This window comes from Galeopterus variegatus, unplaced genomic scaffold (assembly GCF_000696425.1).
Source record: "Galeopterus variegatus unplaced genomic scaffold, G_variegatus-3.0.2 Scaffold458, whole genome shotgun sequence".
NCBI lineage: Eukaryota > Metazoa > Chordata > Mammalia > Dermoptera > Cynocephalidae > Galeopterus > Galeopterus variegatus.
This window is the reverse complement of record NW_007726569.1, coordinates 493,875-516,418: the sequence shown is the minus strand read 5'-3', so window position 1 is coordinate 516,418 and position 22,544 is coordinate 493,875. Positions and strand designations below refer to the sequence as shown.

The 22,544-nt window shown below is 38.5% G+C and overlaps 1 protein-coding gene across 18 annotated transcripts in view; it reads left to right on the top strand.

Annotated features, from left to right (window-relative positions):
• SGIP1 (SH3-domain GRB2-like (endophilin) interacting protein 1) overlaps positions 1 to 22,544 on the top strand; it is a 203,456-nt gene that overhangs the window by 80,585 nt on the left and 100,327 nt on the right. For 7 of the 18 annotated variants that reach the window (XM_008569024.1, XM_008569014.1, XM_008569022.1 and 4 more), the window contains exons 2-4: positions 12,595 to 12,658; positions 18,466 to 18,490; positions 19,496 to 19,579. In XM_008569024.1, the coding sequence (XP_008567246.1) occupies positions 12,595 to 12,658; positions 18,466 to 18,490; positions 19,496 to 19,579 (173 nt within the window). Of the gene's footprint in view, positions 1 to 12,594; positions 12,659 to 18,465; positions 18,491 to 19,495; positions 19,580 to 21,347; positions 21,420 to 22,544 lie in introns of all 18 variants that reach the window. The other 11 variants (XM_008569017.1, XM_008569015.1, XM_008569025.1 and 8 more) reach the window with 2 other exon arrangements.

The following is a 22,544-nucleotide window of genomic DNA, read 5'->3' as shown; positions in this document are numbered from 1 at the left end:
GGACAGGTAGATAAATAGATGAATAATTATTATTATTGTAAATCTTGCAAGCACAATCAATCCACATGCATCCCAAAGGCATTTAAGGCCTCTCTAAAGAAATTAAAGCTAAATTGTATATTTAGTTCCCTTTTAAACCTTTTTATGTGTGTTTATCTGATAGCTGATCTTTTTAAAAAGTAACTCCATATTTATATATTTTTAACTTTTTAAACCATTTCCATCCACTTTTGGAAGTACATTTCCTGAATCTTTACTAAGTAAAATTGGCTAATAGCTGTGATATGTTGAAAGGGAAGTACCATGTAAATCTTTCCCCTCGTCTACCTCTCTGCCTCCATGTAGTAGATTAGAATTGAACCAAAATAATTCAATGGAGGATATGTTCCAGCTTTCTTTTTAAATTGCCCTTTGAAGAACTTAACTCAGCATTAAATGGTACATGTAGTAACCATTTATAGATTTTACCAAAGGACTTGCTCCTTTCTCCCGGGATGAAGTATAAAAAGGCAAGGGTATATGAAAAGCATTTCATTTAATGTCCAATTTGCTTTCTTTTGGATTTACTTTCTTGTTGAAAATTGAATTTTTTAAAAAATGAGATTGGTGAATTACAATTTAATTGAAGTTTTCTGTTTATGCCTGAAAATCAGAGTTGATCTGAGCAGAACCATTAACTTCAGTGCTGTCTACATGTCAGTGTCAGGCTAGGGAGGGACTGGAGATGAAGGGGGGTGAAAAAAATCAGTGAGTGTGAGGAGAGAGAATGAAGGAGAGAAGGAGAATAAGTGGGAAACCATTTTTACAGATCAAGGATCTAATGGATCAGGTCAAATTAATTTCTCCAGTGTCTGAAGTGTTACTCTCCAAGCAGAGCCTGTGTGTCTCCCCACTAGGATGTGAGCAGGAAAGTGCATATTCAATATACAGTCAACCCTCCATATCCACAGGTGCCCCATTCACAGACTCAACCAACAGCAGATCAAAAATTTTAAAAAACCCCAAAACTATAAAAATAATACAAATTTTAAAAATAAAGTATAACAACTATTTACATAGCATCTACATTGTATTAGATATTGTGTTAGCCAGGGTTCTCCAGAGAGACAGAACCAATAGAATATCTATGTAAATGTTTGAGAGGTGATTTCTTAGGAGAATTGGCTCATGTGATTGGGAAGGCTGAGGGGTACCACCACAGGCTGTCTGCACACTGGATGTCAGTAGTGTGGCACAGATCAAGTCCAGAAGACTCAGAACCAGGGAAGTTGATTGTGTGATTCTCAGTTCAAGACCAAAGGCCTGAGAGCTGGGGATGCCACTAGCGTAAGTCTTGGAAGCCAAAGGCTGAAGAGTCTCAGATGTCCATGGACAGGAGGGAAGAGTGTATCCCAGTTCCAGAGGAAGTAGAGCAAGAGGTTCTCCTTTTCCACTGTTTTTGTTTTCTCCAGGCCTCCAGTGGATTGGATGGTACCTGCCCATATTGAGTGTGGAGCTTTCCCACCCAGTCCACTCAAGCTGTCATGCTAATCTCTTCTAGAAGCACCCTCCTGGACACACCCAAAAATAATGCTTTACCAGTTTTCTATATATTCCTTAATCTAGTCATGTTGACACATAAGTTAATCATCACAGACATTGTAAGTAATCTAGAGATGATTTAAAGTATATGGGAGGAGGTGCATAACTTATGTGCAAATATTACCCCTTTTTTTAATATATGGGACTTGAGCATCCACAGATTTTGGTATTCAAGGAGGTCCTGGAACTAATCCCTGGTATTCAAGGGGGTCCTGGAACTAAGAGGGATGACTGTACCTCTAATCCAACTAGAAATAGCACTGGCTTACTTTCAGATCACACTGGGAACAGCAATCAATTAATTAAACTTTGTAATAGACTCGTGCTTAGAAAAGGCTTCAGCAATGCTGTATTTTCCTGCTACATGAGAAAGGTATACTTCTTGCTGTGTCTTTTAATCTCTAGTTATCTTTTCTTAGGTTTTATTTTATTTTTAATTAACACATAATAATTGTACATATTTATGGGATACCATGTGATGCTTTGATACATGTATACATTGTGTACTGATCAAATCAGGGTAATTAGCAAATTTACCTCAAATATTTAACACTTCTTCGTGGTGAGAACATTCAGAATTCTCTATTCTAGCTTTTTTGAAATGTCCAATACATTATTATTAACTATAGTCACCTTACTGCGCAATGGAATACCAGAACTTATTTCTCCTAACTAACTTTGTACCCATTGACTAACCTACTTATCTTTTAGGGTAGATTTTAGTCAATTTTATTTCTTGAGACCAAGTTTGCTTTTGTTATTATTGCTGTAACCAGGTGAAGCTTGAGATTTTGAAAATTTGATTACTTTCAAATTTTGATGTTGTATTTTTATTTCTCAGGAATAGAGCTCTGGGACTGCTATAAGTGCTGAAATCAGGCATTTAGTTGCTCTTATGTAATCAGTTAAAACAGCTGATTTCTAGATGTTTTATAACTATCAAAACTCCAAGAAAAGCAAGAGAAATCTGCATAAAGTGATGAACAATGTGTTTTAGGTTTTATACAGGATTTTTACACTCTAATAACCTTGTGAAAATCTTTTATGGTAGATAGCAAAGAAGACTAAGAATGAGAGGTTAAGCATCTTGCCCACGAAGGTAGTGAAGATGAGATTTGAACCAAAGTATTTTGGAGCTCAAAGCTCATATTTTATTTACAACTAGGTATGCTTCCCATGTATCTTGCTACATTACTTACAGCTTAATAGAAGTTGTTCACCTGCTTAAAATTATCCCTAATTCCATTCAGCTCCATCTTTACATTAAATATGTCATAGCAAACACCAAGTCCTTTTGTTTCCATGACCATTTTCTTCAACGGTATCTTCCATGTCACCAAAAAGTCAAATATTTCCTTTTATAAAAAGTCATTATTTTTATCCCCTTAAGGGCAATTATCCCCTTCACTGCCTTTTAGAAATCTCCAGTTTAGTTTCCTAGAATGAATTTCCATATATCAGTCTGAACTTCACTCTATCAGACCCTTTTGCAATCCACTGCTAGTAGAGTATATCATTAAGATTTGCCCCAGCAGGCTCAGGTCAGCATGATGGGGCACCATCTGGTAAAGAGGCTTTGTGCTTAATAAGTACAAAGATCACCTGGATTTTCTTTGAGTCACATAAAAATTGCAATAAAGCATTCAGACCAAAGAGCACATGCCCACCAACTTTGAACAATTCATTTTGGTTAGAATTGCAAATAAGTAGAGCAGCTGATAAGCATTTATTGAGTGACTACCGTATACTAGGTACCGCTAGACATTGAACTTGACTTTTCCTATTTCCTAGTACTTGCCTTTATTAAGCATCTCCTACATCCTAGGCACTGGAAATCATAAATATCATTAAAAATCAAGGGAGGGACTAGCCTCTATCTTAACTGGTTTTATATCTTTCTGTAAGACTTTCTTATGACAAAGAATCTGAATTGGATTACAGTGACTATATTTAAAACTTATGGGAAAAGCTGATATGCGAAGCTACTTAATATTTCCTGACAGAAATACAGTGAATGTCGTAATGAATAGAGTTTGCCAGTCTAGAGTTGCTGTCAATATGAGGCATTATGCCCAGTGCAATTACGTTTGTCTGTTTTTTATTACTGAGACCAAATATTTGGCCTGGGTTCCTGCAGAAAATAAGTAATTCCATTACATGTGATTCACCTTTTAGTAACCCTTTAAGTTGATGAAGACTCAAGCTGAAAATTTACATTTATTACAGAAATAATCCACTTAGCTAACATTTATGGGATCTCCTTATGTTCATTGGGCAGCATATAAAGATTTAAACATGCAAAATACCATCTTCATATTTAAGAATGTCCAAATTTGCCCAAAATGTCTTTATTTTTAAAAAATCATGTTTTTGTTTTTCGGTTTTAATAAGAGGGTGAGATGAGTTGTGATACTGCAAAGTCATGAAGAGCCTGGACTCTGAACTTGGGCTGAGGGACTGTGAGTTGGGGTCTGCATTTACTTTCTGTGTGACCTGGCCCAGTCACTTCTCATGCCCCCAGTAGACAATCAATACGATAATAGCTCCCGCCTTATTAGGTTATGCTGGGCTAAGTTAAGGAAGTTCCTGACAAATTTCCTGAAACACCGTAAATAATCAGTAAATTGTGTCTATTTGTTTTCATTTATATAACATGTGTCTTGGGCAGAATCAAGGTTTTCTAAGTACCATTGTGCACATTCTCCATCTAAAATGTAATGGGGTCACAGCACACCCCTCTCCCTGGCCTAATGTGTGTGCATTCAGACAGGTCCACCACATGTAGGTTTGGGTTCCTTTTCCTTCCCTAATATTTCTGTATACTCAAGTGAATAATCAAAAACTTGAACTTCAATGGAACACGGATTGCAAACATATGGATTGAAAAGGCTGTTTTTATTTTTTTTTTTAAATTTAATTTAATTTAATTTTACTTCTCAAAATACATTGTAGTTCATTTTCATGCCCCTTTACCTGTTCCTCTCCTGCTCCCCCCCACCTCGGCCCGCCATCATATCTGTATACTTGACTTAAATAGTTCAAGGAATTTTTGTGGTTATTCTGTTTTCTTCCCCCCACCCCCACCCTTTATTTGTTTGTATGTTTATTTATTTATTAATTTTTAGCTCCCACAAATAAGTGAGAACATGTGGTATTTCTCTTTCTGTGCCTGACTTGTTTCACTTAATATAATTTTCTCTAAGTCCATCCATGTTGTTGCGAATGGCAGTATTTCATTCTTTTTTATAGCAGAGTAGTATTCCATTGTGTAGATATACCACAGTTTCCTTATCCACTCATCTGATGATGGACATTTGGGCTGGTTCCAGCTCTTGGCTATTGTACATAAGACTTCAATAAACACTGGAGTACAGGTATCCCTGCAGCATGATGATTTCCATTCCTCTGGCTATATTCCCAGCAGTGGAATCACTGGGTCATATGGTAGATTGATCTGTAATTGTTTGAGGAATCTCCATACCATTTTCCATAAAGGCTGCACCATTTTGCAGCCCCACCAACAGTGGATGAGGGTTCCTTTTTCTCCACAACCTCTCCAGCACTTACCATTCTCAGTCTTTTGGATGTTAGCCATCTTAACTGGAGTGAGGTGGTATCTCGGTGTGGTTTTGATTTGCATTTCCTGGATGTTCAGTGATATTGAGCATTTAATTATTAAACAAACACTGAGTGGACTTTTAAAAAAAATTATTAAACAAACGTTGATGATGTGTTCACCTTGTACCAGGCATTGCTCTGGATACAGCAATAATCACCATGACTACTCTATAAGAAGCTGCTTGGCTTTGGAGCCAAACACACCTGGCTCAAAATCTTGTTCTTTTTACTTGTTTGTTTGGCTTTGGAAGAGGCACTTACTTTGAGTCTGTTTCTTAGTCCATAAATAAGGGATTAGTAATACCTTCTGGCACTGTTCAGAGGACTAGTCTGTATAAAGGGCACAGTGCCTGGCACTTACAAAGTACTCAGTAAACAAGAGCTGCCTTACCCTCAATCCTAGTGATAACAGAAAGAGAAATAGAGGTTGTTTCTCCAAACCCTATGTCCTGTGAGGACATGAATCTTATATGGAAACTAGCACAGCACCTCTTAGATTCTCTGTCAGTGTTGCTGCAAATGACAGCCAGCAAGTATTCTAATTGGGATTCGAACCCAGATCTTTGGATTCTAAAGAAAGCCATGCATTCTGCTCTCTTCCACCCTGTCTCCCTGCTTCTATTTTGGGGAGAGCGCATTTGTGTGCTTCCGAGGAGATACATGAGGGTGAAGGGATGGGTTGCATTCCTCTATTAACTGTGTTCTTTTTTTTTTTTTTTTAATTTTACAGGTAAATATAATTTATTAATTTTACAAGTAAGTCATATGATATTTACTTATTTATTTATTTTTATTGGTTATGAATATTCATGAGATACAAAGCTGATCCTAAACAGACATAGCTGCAGCTCTGCCTCCTCTTCCAAAGGCTCCTCTTCTCCCCCCAGAGCTCTAGGTCACTCGTGGAGCTGGCTTTGTTCCTAGTCCCTGCCTTCTCTAAGCTTTGCTCAAAAGCACTGTATGGGAAGGGGTGGGAGCAGGATTAAGTGCACCCCAGGAGCATGATCTGTAAAAGTGATGCCTTTTCAACAATTTTAAAGGCAGTAAGTTTACATGGGGGGTTTAACATCATAATAAACAGCTATTCAAGGAACCAAGACTGTGAGATAAGTAAGGAAGGTTGGCAAAAAGCAGTGATTTCAAAGGGGCTCTCTCCTCCAACAATCAAAGACACAGAACATCCTTACCTGCAGGCTCCCCTCAACCCACCTCTAGTGTTAGAACGGGCTTTGTATTGGGCTCTTCTGTCAGCTACACCTGCCCCACATCTCTTCCCATCCCAGCCTCTTTAAGATAACACAGATGATAAACCAATGGCTGCCAAGATGCTGAGGGGGAGGTAGCCATTCCACTTTTGGTCTCTCCTTGTTGTTGTCTTACCAGCTAGCATTTGGAAGGGAGGGATTCAGAACGAGGAGAGAAAGGAGGGGTTATTGGCAGGACCCCACACTCACACTTCTACTTGACAGGATAGCATCCCTGGTTAAGGCCAGCAATGTCTTCTCTGCAGCTAGTCCTCAGCGTCTGCCTACAGGACGCTAACACCTTGATATCTCCTGTTTGGGACTCAGCTCCAGGAGTGTTACCTCAACCTGTCCATCTACAGAACCAGTCTTCATTTTTAGGAAGAAAAACATCTCAGGTATGATAAATGAAACAGAAGATATAAAACCAATCAAGTAGGGCCGGCCCGGTGGCCACTGCTACAGTGCGCCGCTTGGGAAGCGCGGCAGGTGCTCCCGCCGAGGGTTCGGATCCCACGTGCAGACCGGTTCCAGCTCACTGGCTGAGCGAGGCGTGGGAGCAACACTGAGGGTTGCGATCCCGTGCGGTCCCGGTCCGGTGTGGGCGCGACACTGAGGGTTGCGATCCGTTGCTGGACACGAAAAAAAAGACAAAAAGGAAAAAAAAAAAACCAATCAAGTAAAAAACCCATAGATTCTTCTGAGTAACAAATTTTGATGTTTTACTTAAAATTATTATATTCTATAGAGTCCAAACTTCCCTTTTGGAAGTTCTCTCTGAACAATTCTATTTTCCGTGTAACATGTAAAGGTGGCTCAAATTCAGAATTAGCGTTTACTTAATGAATCCCTACAGTACAGTTGTACTCAGGAGAAAAGAAAATAGAAAATAGAGGTAATTTTTTTCTGCTATACTGTCTCTTCTTCGTCCGCAGGCATATATACTCTTAAAGCCAGGAAGTTCTCAGGTATCTATTCGTTCGTTTTGCCAAAGTTGTCAAATATTTAGTAAAAAAATTTAGTGTGTGTTTTTAATTAGTTTAGGGAATTTTCAGAGGAAGATCACCAGTAAACACAATAATTTGTGTTTCAAATTAAAAATTTTCTTTCTCTTTTCTTTGGCAGCTGGCCACTATGGAGATCCAAGCCCTTGACCTTGGTGTTATAACACCATGCTCTAACCAGCTGAGCTAACCAGCCAGCCCCAAAACAATCTTTTCAAAAAGAAAGTTTTTAATAAAAAGACTTTCAAACTTTTTTCACTTGTAACCTATCATAAGAAATTTGTCTTACATCACCACCCGGTTTGCAAACTCTTACCACATTTACAACGGAAGCCAAGAGTTTTATGCAATGGTATTTATCTTTTCTATAGGCAATGCACACTTACTTTTTCGCTTCTTTTTCATTTCTAAAATGGAGGTTTCACCCTGACAAATTGACTTCATAAACTTCCAGTGGGGCTTACCTTGTAGTTTGAAAAGGGAATTGAGAAATAATGCCTCTCCTTCAATACAATTGAGCAAGTGATTTTGAAGAATGTTCTGTCCATGTGATACTATCTGGAGGTGAAATAAACAAGACACCCACGTGGATAGAGTTGCTGACTTCATGCAGCTTACCATCTAGTGGGATTAATGTGATATTTTGATCTTATGAGAAAAGATCAAAGGAGCAAGCAACATAAAATGTGTTTATGAAGAACTTGGTAAACATCTGGCACATGAAAGAGAAAAGCTGGATGTTCTGCTGTAAATTCTTACGGAAATATTACTTTCTTGATAGTGGAGGTCACTATGAACGCAAATTTGTGACTATATAAATCCTTATTTATTTACTAAATATTTGACAACTTTGGCAAAATGGAACAAAACAAAACAAAAACAGTAACAGAGATCCCAAGCTTTTAAGCCAAACTGCCTAGTTTTTCCCTTTTCTTCCCCACTCCCTCCCATCTTTCCCCCCCTTATCACAGAATTGTCTGGCTTGAACTATTTCATTTCTTTTTTGTTGTGGTAAAATACAAACACTATTCTGGCCATTTTAGAGTATAAAACTCAGTGGCGTTTAGTACATTCTCAATGTTGTACAACCATCACCACTATCTAGTTTCAGAACTTATCACCCCAAAAGGAAACCTTGTGCCTGTGAAGCAGTCACTCTCCACATTTGCCTCCTCACCCAGACCCTGTCAACCTCCCATCTGCTCTCTACATCCATAAATTTGCCTGTTCTGGATATTTCATATAAACAAAATCACACAACATGTGGCTTTTTTGCATTTGGCTCTTTTCACTTAGCATGTTTTTAAGGTTCATTCATAGGTAGCATGTATCAGTATTTTATTCCTTTTTACGACTGAATAATATTCCATTTTATGGACATACCAAATTTTGTTTATCCATTGATCATTGGAGGGAGAACTATTTAATTTTAAGGTAAATTTTATTCACAAAATAATCTGAAACTAATGGTTGGGCATACCTTTACAGCTTTGATTACATACATATATTATAAGTAGAGCCTAAAGGCTTTTGAAGAAATATGGTGTCTCCGTGAAAGCCTGAGTAGGAAAGGTACTATCCTTCAGAAGCTCATGAGGTAGCACTGGGCCTCACTTATAGATTCAGGATTTATCTGCATACATATGGTAAATGAAACCAAGTGAACAGATAAGATTGCTCCAGGGCGTGAGTGTAGAAGAACCTAGGACAAAGCCCTAAAGGACCCCAACATTTGGGGGAACAGCAGAGGAAGAGAGGACCATCGGTTTTCTCACCACAGATGATGATGATGATGATGATGATGATGATGATGATGATGAAACCTAACTGAGGCAAACCCTCAGGCTCATTACTTGAGAAGAAAACATAGCCAATGTTTTCACAATGTTTGTAAGGGAATTAAATGAGACAACATATGCAAAGCAACGAGTACCTGGCCCATAGGTAGGACCTCAGAAATGGTGGCTAGTAGAGTTACAATGACGAAACTTCTTCCTACTCTGAATGCATTTTTTGTGCTATCACTATCATCAGTTTCCATATATGCGGAGCCTTATATAATTATTTTATAACATCATATCCAGGACTGCCTAGATTTAAATAAGCACTTCAACCTCTTAAGAATCCGTCTAGTTTTAACTCTTTTGTGGTTTTTTGTTGTTGTTGTTGTTTCTAAATTTCACTAGCTTTTCTTGTAACGCCAAGGGAAACTGAAGGAATACAAATTAGGTGAAGCTAGAGACACAGGCCAACTCTCAGTGTGGCTGATCCAAGACTGCAGTTCTGGGTCCACCCAGGAAGGTGTTCTCAGTTCCACAGCTTGAGAGAGGACCGTTCTAGCTACAGATTATCAGGTCAATAAAATTCTTCCCCTTTAGATTTCTTTGTTTTCATGTTGGCAAGGGAAAAGCCACTTCATTTCTCAAAAACACGTAATTTTTGCCGTCCCATATTTGGTAAAAAATAGTTGGTGAAAACTCATAACCGACCCCAGAAACAATTATACTGTAGAAATTGACTTTAAAATCTTCATGGCATTACGGACTCAGGAGTGGAAAATCATTGGATATAGTGTTTTTAAGCTTATCAAATTATCAAACAGTGTCTTAAAGCTGTTATTCCTACAGGATCCTTGACTATCATTGCTTGTTTGAAGAGTTTCTTTGAATATATTTTGATAAACCTTCGAAAGACATGACCACACCTTGACCATTCACTTTTAATGCAGTTGTTGTGATTGCTTCTTCTTGGATCTTCTCAAAGATCTGTTAAGATATGAATAACTTTTACATATTATAACTTTGCTTTACTCTTTCAAAGTTTTCTTCTGAGTTTTCTAAATTTCTCAAGTCCTTCCACTTCTCACGGGGGAAAATGTTTTCAATGCTTTTTCTTATTCAACAATTTGATTCGTTTATTTTTCTGGAATTTTACGTCTTTAGTATATTCCTATCTACATTCCATGTGTAAATGTATTCCATGTATTGGAAACATGATTTCCAGTGAAACTAAAGTGACAGATGGGCACAAAATTTGGGGAAGGTGTGTAAATTCTTTTATCTTTTATTATGGGCTGATTTGTTACAGACTAAAAGATTGACAGGCAAGAAGGATGTAACTTGTATAAAGCTACACAATTAGAAGTGATGCTGGGAATAGACTTCATGTTTCCTGATTCCTGATGCAATAAACTTTCACTGGAATATGGACAACTCATGATGTTCATGACCTAGTTCATATTGGCTATTGTCCAAATCTGGTAGCCAGAAACAGGACAGGGTCTGTTCTGTTTCTAGTTTAATACAGGAATTACTGTAATTCTTGTGTATTTTTGTGATCTATGTGTTAGGGCATGGTTTCTCTTATCTCATATGTCGAGTTACAGAAAATAAAGCACTTGAAAACATAAGATAATAATAGCAATGGTTATCTAGTCCTATAAAATCCAATAGTGATTAGTGAATATAGCATTCATTGTGAGCTCAAAGCTAAATTAGAAGAATAGAGAAGCCAGTTAAGAGGCTTGAAACCCAAGGAAAATGGTAGGAAGAAAATTATGGCAATACAACTATGATATTTTGTCCCTATGTGGGAATAAGGCAATAGAGGTGAAGAAGAAGAAAATTTTTAACAAACAAAATTAAAAATGAAAGGAGGAAGGTGTTTCTAAATATTATGGGTGGGTGGTTTTAAATGTCAATATGCTCTGCTGTAAACGGATCACGTGGAGAGTAGTGGAGAATAGCTTTATGTGGGAGGAGATTATTTTAAAAAAACAAACATTGACATTTTGAAGACCTGAATGTCTTAAATGGAATGATTATTAAAATGCAAAGTTAGGCTGCACAGAGACGTTTTAGAGATTATATTTGAGTAGAATCATAAGAGTCAGATAATAAATGACTCAGATAATCTGAGTGGTTGGGGCTGACTCACATATTTTGGAAGAAGGTGTCATCAAATCACTGATTCTGTCAGTGTTTTTTCCCTCTGTTCCACCTGGCAGTGCCAAACAAATCCTGAAATACCAGTGGCTTTTCCAGCTCCAGTTTCCAAGAAGATTTTCCAAATCACCAGTGACAAGTCTAGGGTTTTGAATACATAGGTATTTAGTATACTTGAATAATGTTGGCTAACATAAGAAACATAAGCCCTGTGTGTAACTATGGAACATGTGGAAGATGGGAAGACCAAACAGAGGCTTGACAGGATGAGAATGGAAGAACCAAGACTGGGCTTGTTTTGTCCAGATGGAAGAAAGGGGTCTTCTTATCCCAGTGCTGCCTGAATGGTGCTTCCTGGAATATATTTTAAGTCAACAGGTTATTATCTGGTACATGTACTAGACATAGGGAACATACAAATGAAGGAGTGTTGGCCTCTGTCCTGGAAAGGCTCTTAGCCTATGAGGGAAACTGACACAGAAAGGAGTAAGGGGTACTGTTTGGCATATTATAACACATATAAGAGCAACATTTTGGGGGAGCAAAGAATAGTCAGTGTCCTGCGCCAGTAGGATTGAGAGGCCCTCACAGGGGAGGTGGCCTTTGGCCTGGGCCTTAAGGACAAATTGAAATTCTAAATGTTGACAAAATAGGGAAAACATTTCAAGCAGAGGTAAGGACCCCACAAGGAAGAAAGAGATATTGGAATGCAAATGTCAGGGTATGTTCAGAGAATGGTTAATAATCTAGTCCGGGAGACAAAGATGTGTCATGACGGCCAGTGTAGCTGTCTTGATATGGTTCATATAATCTGTGTCTTGGTATTATCCCAGTCTCAGGAATTTGTCCAACCTGGAAATGGATATTCTTCTAAATCTGTGATATTGCTTCTTGGCAGAGCCACAGTTTGGGTGATGAATAATAGCAGTCTAAGAAAAGCTTTCAATCTTCTCCGTACCCGTACAGCCTTATGTTGCTTGTAGTGCTAAGAACTTACAGTACCAAGCCCCTGATAAACATCTGTTGAAAATGTAACAATGAATCATATCCACATGCATACACATATAAATATATATACAACTGAAGGGACTTTCACTGCTTTTTTGAACATTCAAGTTCAACTGGTGTGTTGCAGCTTTCAAAATATATGTTCACTTGAATGTTGCTGATAGATTTCTTTAACCCTCGGCTGTTTTTCCACAGGATTGAAAAAACGTACAAGGAAGGCCTTTGGAATACGGAAGAAAGAAAAGGACACTGACTCTACGTATGTACTTTAAGAGTTTGCCTCCCCCCAAAATCTACTTGCGTAAGGGATGCCGTTATCACCGTCCCTTTAAGATTGCTGCAGAGATTTCTTGGATATTGTGTACTATTCTGTAGCTCTCCCCATTTCTGGGTAAACTGTAGTTGTTTGTCATAAACAGCTCTTGGGTTTGTGCTAAAAAGGTGAAGATTTTTCATCATGTATTCAGTTTTTCATCATGTGTTATTTTTTTTACAACCTGATATCCACACTTTCCAGCATCCTTGGGAAGCAGAAAATATGACTGTTGCTTTTGGGGGGGACTAAAAGCATTCATGACCGCTTTCAGGGTTGCTCCTAGTGTCTGAAATGAAGAAACAACAAAACATCTGTTTAGGTAGATTAGGCCTAGCCAGAAACAAACATAGACTATAAAACGTCCCAAAGCTCTTACCTGAGATGCCGAGACTTTATGCCAGCACAATTGTCAATCAACAGAATTCACAGAATTCACAGGAGTGATAGGATTCTGGCTGTGAATGAGAAGTCAATGCCAGAAACAACTGTGAGGATGCTTTTACATGTTTAAATGATTATATCCTAGAGAATCAATTTCCCACAGATACTGACAGACCCTTGAAAATGTCCAAGGACATAACAGTTTTACTCCATTTATTTGACCTTCTTGAATTCTCCTTCAGAAGTATTTGTCTCAATGTAAAATCTCAGGTGTCTTTCTGAGCTAAGCAAGCAACTGAAATACAAGAAGTTAGCTGGCCAGGAGCTTGGGATTCCAGCCCAAGACCAGCAAAGGAGAGCACCACTACTCAGCTGCAGCTGGTTGTGACTGGGGAGAAATGCACATCGGGCGTGGGCTGCTGTATATCAGAATTGAGCCCATTAAACCTTTCATTTGGTTAGATCCCTGAAAGTAAGTTAAAAAATAGGAAAATCAGTAGTTGTTTGGACACAGGTAAAAATGAAGAGGGCCACTTTTATTCTCACCTTTAGCTTTTCACTCTGTACATTTTATCACAAGGTGCTGAGCATTTCCCTGTGTTATTGTCTTCCAACCTATAATCCATGGGATAAAATATCTACCAAATAAATTAAAATATCTTTCATACAACTGAATAACACAATGTATTTGAAATGCCTACTATGGTACCTAGTCCTTAGTAAATGGCAACTGCTACTGTTCTTATTATTGCTGATACAAATTCCTTATGAGCAATTAAAATGGAATTTTATGGGAATTTTAGCATGAGAATGTTCATATTTGGACTGATGATCAGTGGTACTGCAGGGAGGGAGGAGCTTTAAATTTGGCCTTCAAGAAGATGAGGATATGTATTTTATGCTAAAGGAATAACAAACGCAAAAGCAGAGAAGTGGAAAAGTCCAGTAGGCATTTAGGACAAGACAAATGGGGCAGTTTGTCCACCTGGAGGCTAAAGGTAAGGGTGATTAATAATGGGAGGCAAGGCTGGAAAGATCAGGGCCAGGTAGCAAGGGCCCCAGGGCCTGACCCATGTGTCTGGGCTTCCTTCCTCAGGCAATGGGCCACCTTGAAACCTTAAAGGTTTTTAAGCCAGAGAGTGTAAAGGATTGGGGGAACAAAGTTATTTTTTGTCTAGATAACAAATGTTAAGTCTCCTGTTCCTATATTTCCTTCTTTTTATTTTGGTAAATAATTCATGGAAATCACATTTACTATAGTCCTGCAAATTTTTCTAAATAACTGAGTTAGGAATATTTTTCTGATGATTATATAATTTACATTGTCTCTTAAGAAATTTGCCATTTTCTGAACATTAGCCTCCCAGTATGGGTGATGGTCCCTTTTGTAGTGTCAGAAGATCTGGGCTCTAGTCCTGGCACTGCCAATAGCTCCACAGCCTTGGGAAATACACTTTCTTTTGGTGGGCCTCAGTTTCCTCACCTATAAAAAAAGGTTTGCACTAGATGGAATCTAGTTTCCCTACAGGGTCAGACACTGTAGCAGTCAATCTGTTGGCAACGTCTGTTGACAATGTGCCACGAGTCATGTGGAACACTATTACGTGCATCTCAAGAGAACATCATCAGCAGAAACCAGATCCGTTTTTCTATGAAGACAGTGCCTGTAAGTGACCGCACCAGATATTTCTGGCGTGTGAAAAAACTTTTTTTTAAAAAAAAGCTGCTAGGCTTATTTACGTGTGATTTGCATGTGGTCAAAGCACAGCTCTTCCATCACCATTTCTAAAGATATGAAAATAAGCAAGTTTTTCCTTGTGGCTTTGGGTAGATGCCCAGTTTCTCTGAGATACTCTAATGACACATTTGCTTGTAGAATCCCAGCATCTCTCCTTTTCTTATCATTCAAGTGCCCCAAATTACTTGCCTTATAGCAAATTAGCTGCACACTGGTTCTACCACCAGCGACGATCAAAGGACAAACTGTCTTGTATAAGCCTTTGTTTTCCATGAACCCCCACTCTAGCTGGATCATATATCATTCCAGGAAAAGGAATCATAAATGTGAAGGGGTGGAGATATGCTCTGGCAATTTGCTGTCCCTTCAGCTTCGGTGAATTCGTACGTTGGTCTGTGATCATTGAAACCTTGTTGGTACAAACTGTGTTCAGGGCTGTTGCAACTTGCTCAGGGTTGCTAAGCAACCTGCTAGGGTAGAGGCCAGCACCAACTTCAGCTGATTGAACCTCCTTAGATAGACAGATAGAGAATGGGGTTAGGACCAGAGCTTCCTGATTTGATCTCATTACAGTGGCTGAAAGAGAGAGGAAGGGAGTGAGCCTGCACTAAGTAGCAGGCCCTGCGCAGGATATTTTGTTGCACTGATATCCTTTGTAATCCTCAAAGTAATTCAATCAAGTTATAGTAATATCTCAGTGTTAGAGATGAGAAATCAGTGCCAAAGGGGATTAAGTAACTTGCTAAAGGTTACCCAGAAAATAAGACTTGGAGTCAGTATTCTAGTCTAGACTCTAGTGCCTATGCTTTTATTACCCAGAAGAAAAAGCATCAGGCAAAATCATAATCTAGACAAACAGAACAGTAAAAGAGAAAGGCAGTCGCTGTGAAAGTAGTTTCCAAATAGAGGCCATGGTCCATGGTACATAATTAGTTTTAAAATAGAAGTCGAATATATTGTCCTGATTTGAGCATCACATATTACACACAGGTATTGATATTCAACTCTGTGCCCCACAGATATGAATAATTAACTATGTTACAATAAAAAAGAAAATAAATAAAGTAGAAGTGAGTAAATATAAGGGTCTGCTATTAAAAAAAATTATTTCAAAATAAAATATAAAACTTCATAAGGGAGTTAGGAAATAAATTTAGAATACATGTCCAAATGTCTGTGGCTGCTAAAATCTCTCCATTCCCTCTCCTAGGTCAAATTATATAATAATTATCATTCTCTATAACATTTCATGAGTAATCACTATGTTCTAGGCACTGTTTCAGGCTCTCGCTTATATTAACTCATCGAATCTTCTAGTAACCATATGGGGTATATGCTATTATTATGGATATTTTATAGATGAGGAAACTGAGATAAAAAGGGGTGAAGTAACTTGCCTTAGTTTATGCAGCTAAGAAATCCTACATTGATTGAAGCCAGGTAGTTGGGCACTGGAGCTAGTGTTCTTAACTACCATGTTTACTGCCTCCTTACGAGGAAGCACCAGCCCCATCTCCATCAAGGGATAAGATAAAGGATTGGATAGGACTCCAACGCTGCTATGTGTAATTACAGATTTTCTGATAAAAATTTGTGAGATACCATTCCAATAGCTGCAATAGACATGAATCAAGTGGCCCCCCATTTCAGTCCCCTGTTGATAACCCCTTGTACCTAGACTATCTGTGGGCAGCACCACAGCCAGGCTGTTCTCCAGAGCCTTCTTTTCCCCCCACCTATTGCTTGCTGTGCCCAAAAGCATCCCCACAAGGATCAGTGCCTTTGAATATATTCTACCCCAAAGCTCAATACAATCACCTCTCTCCCAACTCTTATTGCAGGGATTGAAATCCTAATAAGAAATGCTCATTTTTTGTAGTATATAGATAGGAAAAGGAAAGTTGGTTTTGATGAGTATGGGTTGGTACCAGTCGTCGCTGCTTTCCTTCTAGCCTGAGCTTATTATGGCCATGATAACCCACTAGATTTACTTGCCTGTCTCAGTGCCTCTGTGATAAGCCGCCTTCCTCATTATATTTATCCCCTGGTTCTGACCAAGTTCCTGGCTTGTTATGAGCACTCAATATTTGCTCAATAAATTATAACTTTTATCAGCTGAGATTCTTCCCATCTTTCTATTTGAGAAGAAATTTCTTTGAACTGTTTAATTCCCATGTCCAGGGAATATCCAAAGATCCCAAGATTTCTGTCAACCCCCATGGTTTTTCAATATCAGGGTCCACTCTGCTTTTCGCCCCTGTATCACTGATTCACACCTGCATATATGTGGACACAGAACTCACCAAGTATGAAAATGGTGCACTCTATCACACGTTTTATAATCCAAGTTGAATATTCTGCTAATTTTGAAGGGATGTTGATGGGGAAGAGGAAATCACATATTGGAGCCCAGATGGCATACCACCAACTCTGCATTCCTCTCTCTCTCTCCTCTCCCCCCTTGCTCCCTCCCTCCCCCTTCTTATTGACCCTGCTTATGAAGCAATAAAAATTATGTTTACCTGGTCTCTCTTCCTAAAGAATAGTTTCAACCCCACAAAACTCCTCAAGATGTCACAGTCCACCCCCAAGCATTTATTAAGGTTTTCTTCCAAACAATGCAGGTCCCTTTCAAGAATAATTCTGGTCCCCTTGTTAGTAGAGTGACATCCTTTTAGCTCCTTACAGAGTGATTTAAAATAGGAAGTTACAAGGTACAGTGGCTACCCTGTTGCTTTTCCTTTCCTCTGCCCCTTCAGTTCAGTTTCCCAAAGTAGCATTATAACACCTCTCCTTCACTGCTCTAAAGTCCAATATGGCTGCAAGTGGGCAGTTTTGTGTTCCCAGTGAAGAGACATCATGAAAAAAAAAAGAAAAAGGAAATTATAATTAACTAAAACTTTTGAATACTGAGTATGTGTCAGGAACTGTTACAAGTTATTTATATGTGTTATCTTATTTAAACTGGCTTAGAAAGTTTACATAACATGTTCAAGGTCACAGAACTATTAACTGATAGAATCTAGCTATCCAGATTTATCTTACTCTAAAGCCCTTGCTCCTAACCACCACAGCACAGTGCCACCATAGAACAGCTGTCCTGGACTTTAGTCATAGAGGGAGACATTTAGTAAAATATTGCCCACCGTTTCCTGCTTTCCTACAGGGGGGAGGAGAGGTAAATATAGAAATATGGAAGAGAGTACAGATTCTCAAAATAAGTTGAAAAATACCACAGAAGTTTCACCTTATAGGAGACAATTCAGGACCACTTATAGGTGAAACAGTGAGAAATCAAACTGGTTAACATGACTTGTGGTGGTTTTAAATGAAGCCAGCTAGACTGGACAGACTCTTTAATGAACTCTCCTCTCAAAAGTGGACAAAGCATCACACACCAACTTGTGCCTTTTGGATTTCAGTTTTTAAATGCGAATCTCCCTCCCACACACACATGCACATACCCCACACTCAAATATTATTCAACTAGTTTGTTTTGATTTAGTTTTCATTAGCCAGGTTTACGGGGGGCAGGAACGTGGGGAGAGCGAGGGTGGTGGGTATTGTACTTTAATCTGTGTAGCAAGAAAGATTCATTTTCATAACAGTTATCAATTTCTTTCTGTTACAGAGGTTCACCAGATAGAGATGGAATTGTAAGTATTTAAATGACCATTGTAGTGGGTTTGCACTTCAATATATGCTATGTTTAAATTTCTTAAGGCCCCATTTCTTTTTTTATTTTTTTCCTATAGGGAAAAAATAGCTTGAATGACTTTTTAGACCTGTCTCTGTTGTAATTTTCTATAGTAATTGCATGGGACATAAATGTAGTCTTGGTCAAGTTAGACTTATTTATTGCATTCACCTAAAACCCTACCCCAGAGTGGGCAAGTAAACCAGTCATCAAGATGGTGGGTCAAAAGCCAGACAGTTCATGCAGTGGCTGTTACCAACAACTACTATTTCGTTTCCAATTTAATGATGTAGAAGCTCATTATCCGAGAATGTTTTTCTGCAACAGAGACCACAAAGTCATAATGGAGCTGAGATCCAATAAAATTGAAAGAGTTTTTCTCCTTTAGTAGTTGTGCTGCAGATACATTTTTATATTAAATTCAAAAGTAGGGAATAGTCTTGAAACCACTTATGCCTGAATTTACAGCCTGAAGGAAGAAAACGTGTCCACTGGGTTTAGATTTAATAGTAACTTTAACTCCTTGCTGGCCACCAGATTTCTTGCTCTTTAGAGAAGTCTGTGTTGCACAGGCTTAGATTTATCCGAGTTGTGCTTATGCGAGTCTGCACCAACTTCTAAAATGACTTCCTTCAGATCTAAATCAGATGCCTATTCAGAAGGTTCAAAAGAACAGCTGTTATGAACAAAAAAAGAGGACTCACATTAGGATCATTAGGCTGGAGTGGGAACTAAAATAAACCTGGTGGTAAAAAAAAAATTTTTTTTTGAAAAATCACCCTTTATAATATTCGACCTAAATTGGGGAGTTAATTGCAACTGTGGAAGGAGTTTTTCTCCCACACTTGATTCAAGGTTCATAGCTTTGGGGTGCCTTTTGCATTCATGTGGTTCTTGCCATGAAATGTTAATAGACTGAAATTTATCAGACATTGGGTAGCACTATAATCAAGGCTCTATTCAGCAGGGGAAAAAAAAGACCCAGAAGACTCAGCTTCTCCTCACCTCTTGCTTCTGGCTCAGAGCCCTCTCGTTAACTCTGTCTCAGGTACTCTCTGCTTGTGTCTTTTCTCTGCTTCTGGCTTGGTCCCCTCCCTGAGTTCTCTTGTCCCTTCCACTTTGACCTTTGCAAGGTTCTGTTAACTATTCTGCTTTCTACCCTTGCTGCTCCCAGACTGGATTGCTATTTCCTGCTTCTGTCCCTCTGCCACTCTGTCTTGTCCTGTTGTTCTTTCTCCAAACTCCCCTGCTCAGTGTTTCTGAGGCACCATTGCTACCTCACTGTCCTCTGTCTCCTGCGGAGCAGTGCCTGGTACTGCAGCTGGAATAGCAGGAACTATGAGTGTGTGCTGCATTAACGAACCCTGCAGTCTTTCTGGGGATTCAGCCAGCCAAGGTCAGGGCGTCATGCCCCAGATTCCCTGAGTCCTCCTTTACTGCCACCATTCTAAGTCATATAAAGTTATTTGTTAGCAGTTGTACCCTCTTAATTAGAAGTGCCATAAATATCACTGGTCATGATTATTAGGAAAGAGGAATTATTTAATTCTGATTTCTCAGGAAATTTACACAGACCAGTTCTGAAAAAGACTACATCTGAAATAAATGCGTTTTATTTATAGGTAATATTGGAATAACTTTATAGGTAATTGGAAATTATTAGCCAGCTGCTAGTTTTATCATTTGGAAATGTTTCCCAAATTTTCCCCACTTACTACAGTCATCAGATTTTGAAAACCAGTGATCTGTTTGCATTCAGTCCTTACAGATCTCAACCTGATTTTCTTTCAAACACAGACTGATTTTTTTAAGGCTCTGTATCTGTGGACCCAGTCCACTTTTGCATGGTTGATACAGCTTCCAAGTTATTGCCTTTTGAATGCCAGAAGTTAAAATATATGGTTTTATTAATGTGGCTTTATAAACTACAGACAGTGTTATACCCACCTAGTGCTTATAAGCTACTTGATAAACACAGGGGCTACACAAAAGTTTTAATGTACTGAGGCTTATTTAGTTTCATTTTCTCAGAATCCACTGAAGCCCGTCTCTGGTGACATGCTTGAGAGGTTTAATCTGTAGAAGCTTCGTGGCAGGGCTGCATTATGCAGGTGGGCTTGCCTTGCCAAATGTACCCATCGCTGTAGGGCTGTTTGTCGTGGTTCAAGCATCTATGTGTGACAATGTGTTCTAACCCAGAGACAAACTAATTTGTGCGGCGTACAATTTAACTTTTTTTCTAAGCAGTTCTGATTTCTCTCCACACATACACTGGGCATCAGGGTCACGGGCCTTGCTGTAAGGAGGTATTTTCTGCTCATCCTGAACAGGTGTGCTGGAAAAGGCACATATTTGGAGCTGTCAGCTGTGTATGCTCCATGTATGGATGACCCTCAGGAAGGCTTTGATTCAGGGGAAAATATGGTGGAACTAAACTTTTCATTCTTAGATTAGAACTACAACCGTTCTTATTCAGACTTTTCTTGTGTGTCCTGGTGTCCGTTCTCTACTTGTAAATTAAGTGCTGGCTGAATGAGGACTAGATCTGCATAGTGCCAAGTGCCTGGGACGCGTCTTCCTCTGTCTTCCTTCTCCTGGCCTAGACAAACTGGCCTGCTGAATAGAGCCTCATTATGGGCCCCAAAGTCCACTTTTTGCTCAAGGAACCCTGCCAAGATTGGTAGGCCATACAATTTGGCCTAGAAATGGTTTCTTCTGTGGTATGTTTGCTGATTCCATTTGATTCTTTATATGTGTCTTGAAGAACAAACAGATCCTTTAACAACTTTTTTCTACATGAAAATAATCAATTTCAGCAGCCCAGCCCACATGAACCACCCTACAATAACAAAGCAGAGTGTGCGCGTGAAGGAGGAAAAAAAGTTTCGGTAAGGAAACAGATTTTAGTTTAAAACTTCCAAGGGGTTGTAGAAACAGTGAGTAAAATTCCAGTTTAAAATTTGAAAAACACAATAATTTTTATTTACTACATTTAAGAAGATTCTTTCTTAGATATTTCCCAATTACTTCTTGAATACCTGGGGCCAATTTTTAAATCGACCATAGAGACTTTATGTGTTAGTATCCAAATATACTTTTAAAGAGTGATCAGGCATAAAAGACATGTGCTTTGTTTGTCTTAGACAAAGGACAGATATTTTAATTTTAAAAAATAATCTGCTATCTAAAAAGAGGGCTTTGGATGTAATATAAACATCACCATGCAAATTGAATAATCATTTGTTAGGATAAGCACTATCTCAATAATTTCAGGAATTTGGCAGGACCTTGGTCTGTAGGAACCAGTGACTTGACGAAAGGTTGCCAACTCAGGGATGCTGATCCCAGCCTAGACTATGCAATAAATATAGCTGTGTTTTCCAATATGGTAGCCAAATATGGCTGTTTAATTGAAATTCAGTTCCTCAGTTGCACTTGCCACATTTCATGTACTTCATAGCCACTCGTGGTTACCATATTGAATAGCACACAGAACATTTCCATCTTCACAATTCTATTCAACAAGCTGTTCAGTATGATTATTTACAAAGAGAATCGAGTCTATGTTGGTGGAGAAAAGATAATATTTAGGCACTACATCATGTATTTTTAACAGTTTTCACCCAAGGATCACTACGTGGCCATTAGATGACCTTGGAAAAGAGAGGCATTCACAATGGAAATTGGAAACTCTGATGAGTGTATAATTGAACAAAATTGTTACTATATTTATTGATTTAGCCAATCATATTACTGAGAAAAAATAATAGGACTAACCAAAGTAAAATACCTATTAAAACAAGATTAACATCACTGTAAGCCTCAATTATCTTTAAATAACAATCATATATTCCAGTTATGCAAGTCACTTATACTAAGGGTAAAATTTTAGAAAATACAGAAAAGGATGAAGTAAAAAAATATAAAACTCCAACTCAAAAGGAAAAGTACTGTTTATATGTTGATAAATAACTACTGTCATTTTCACTGTTAAGCCTAGTTTTTTACATGTT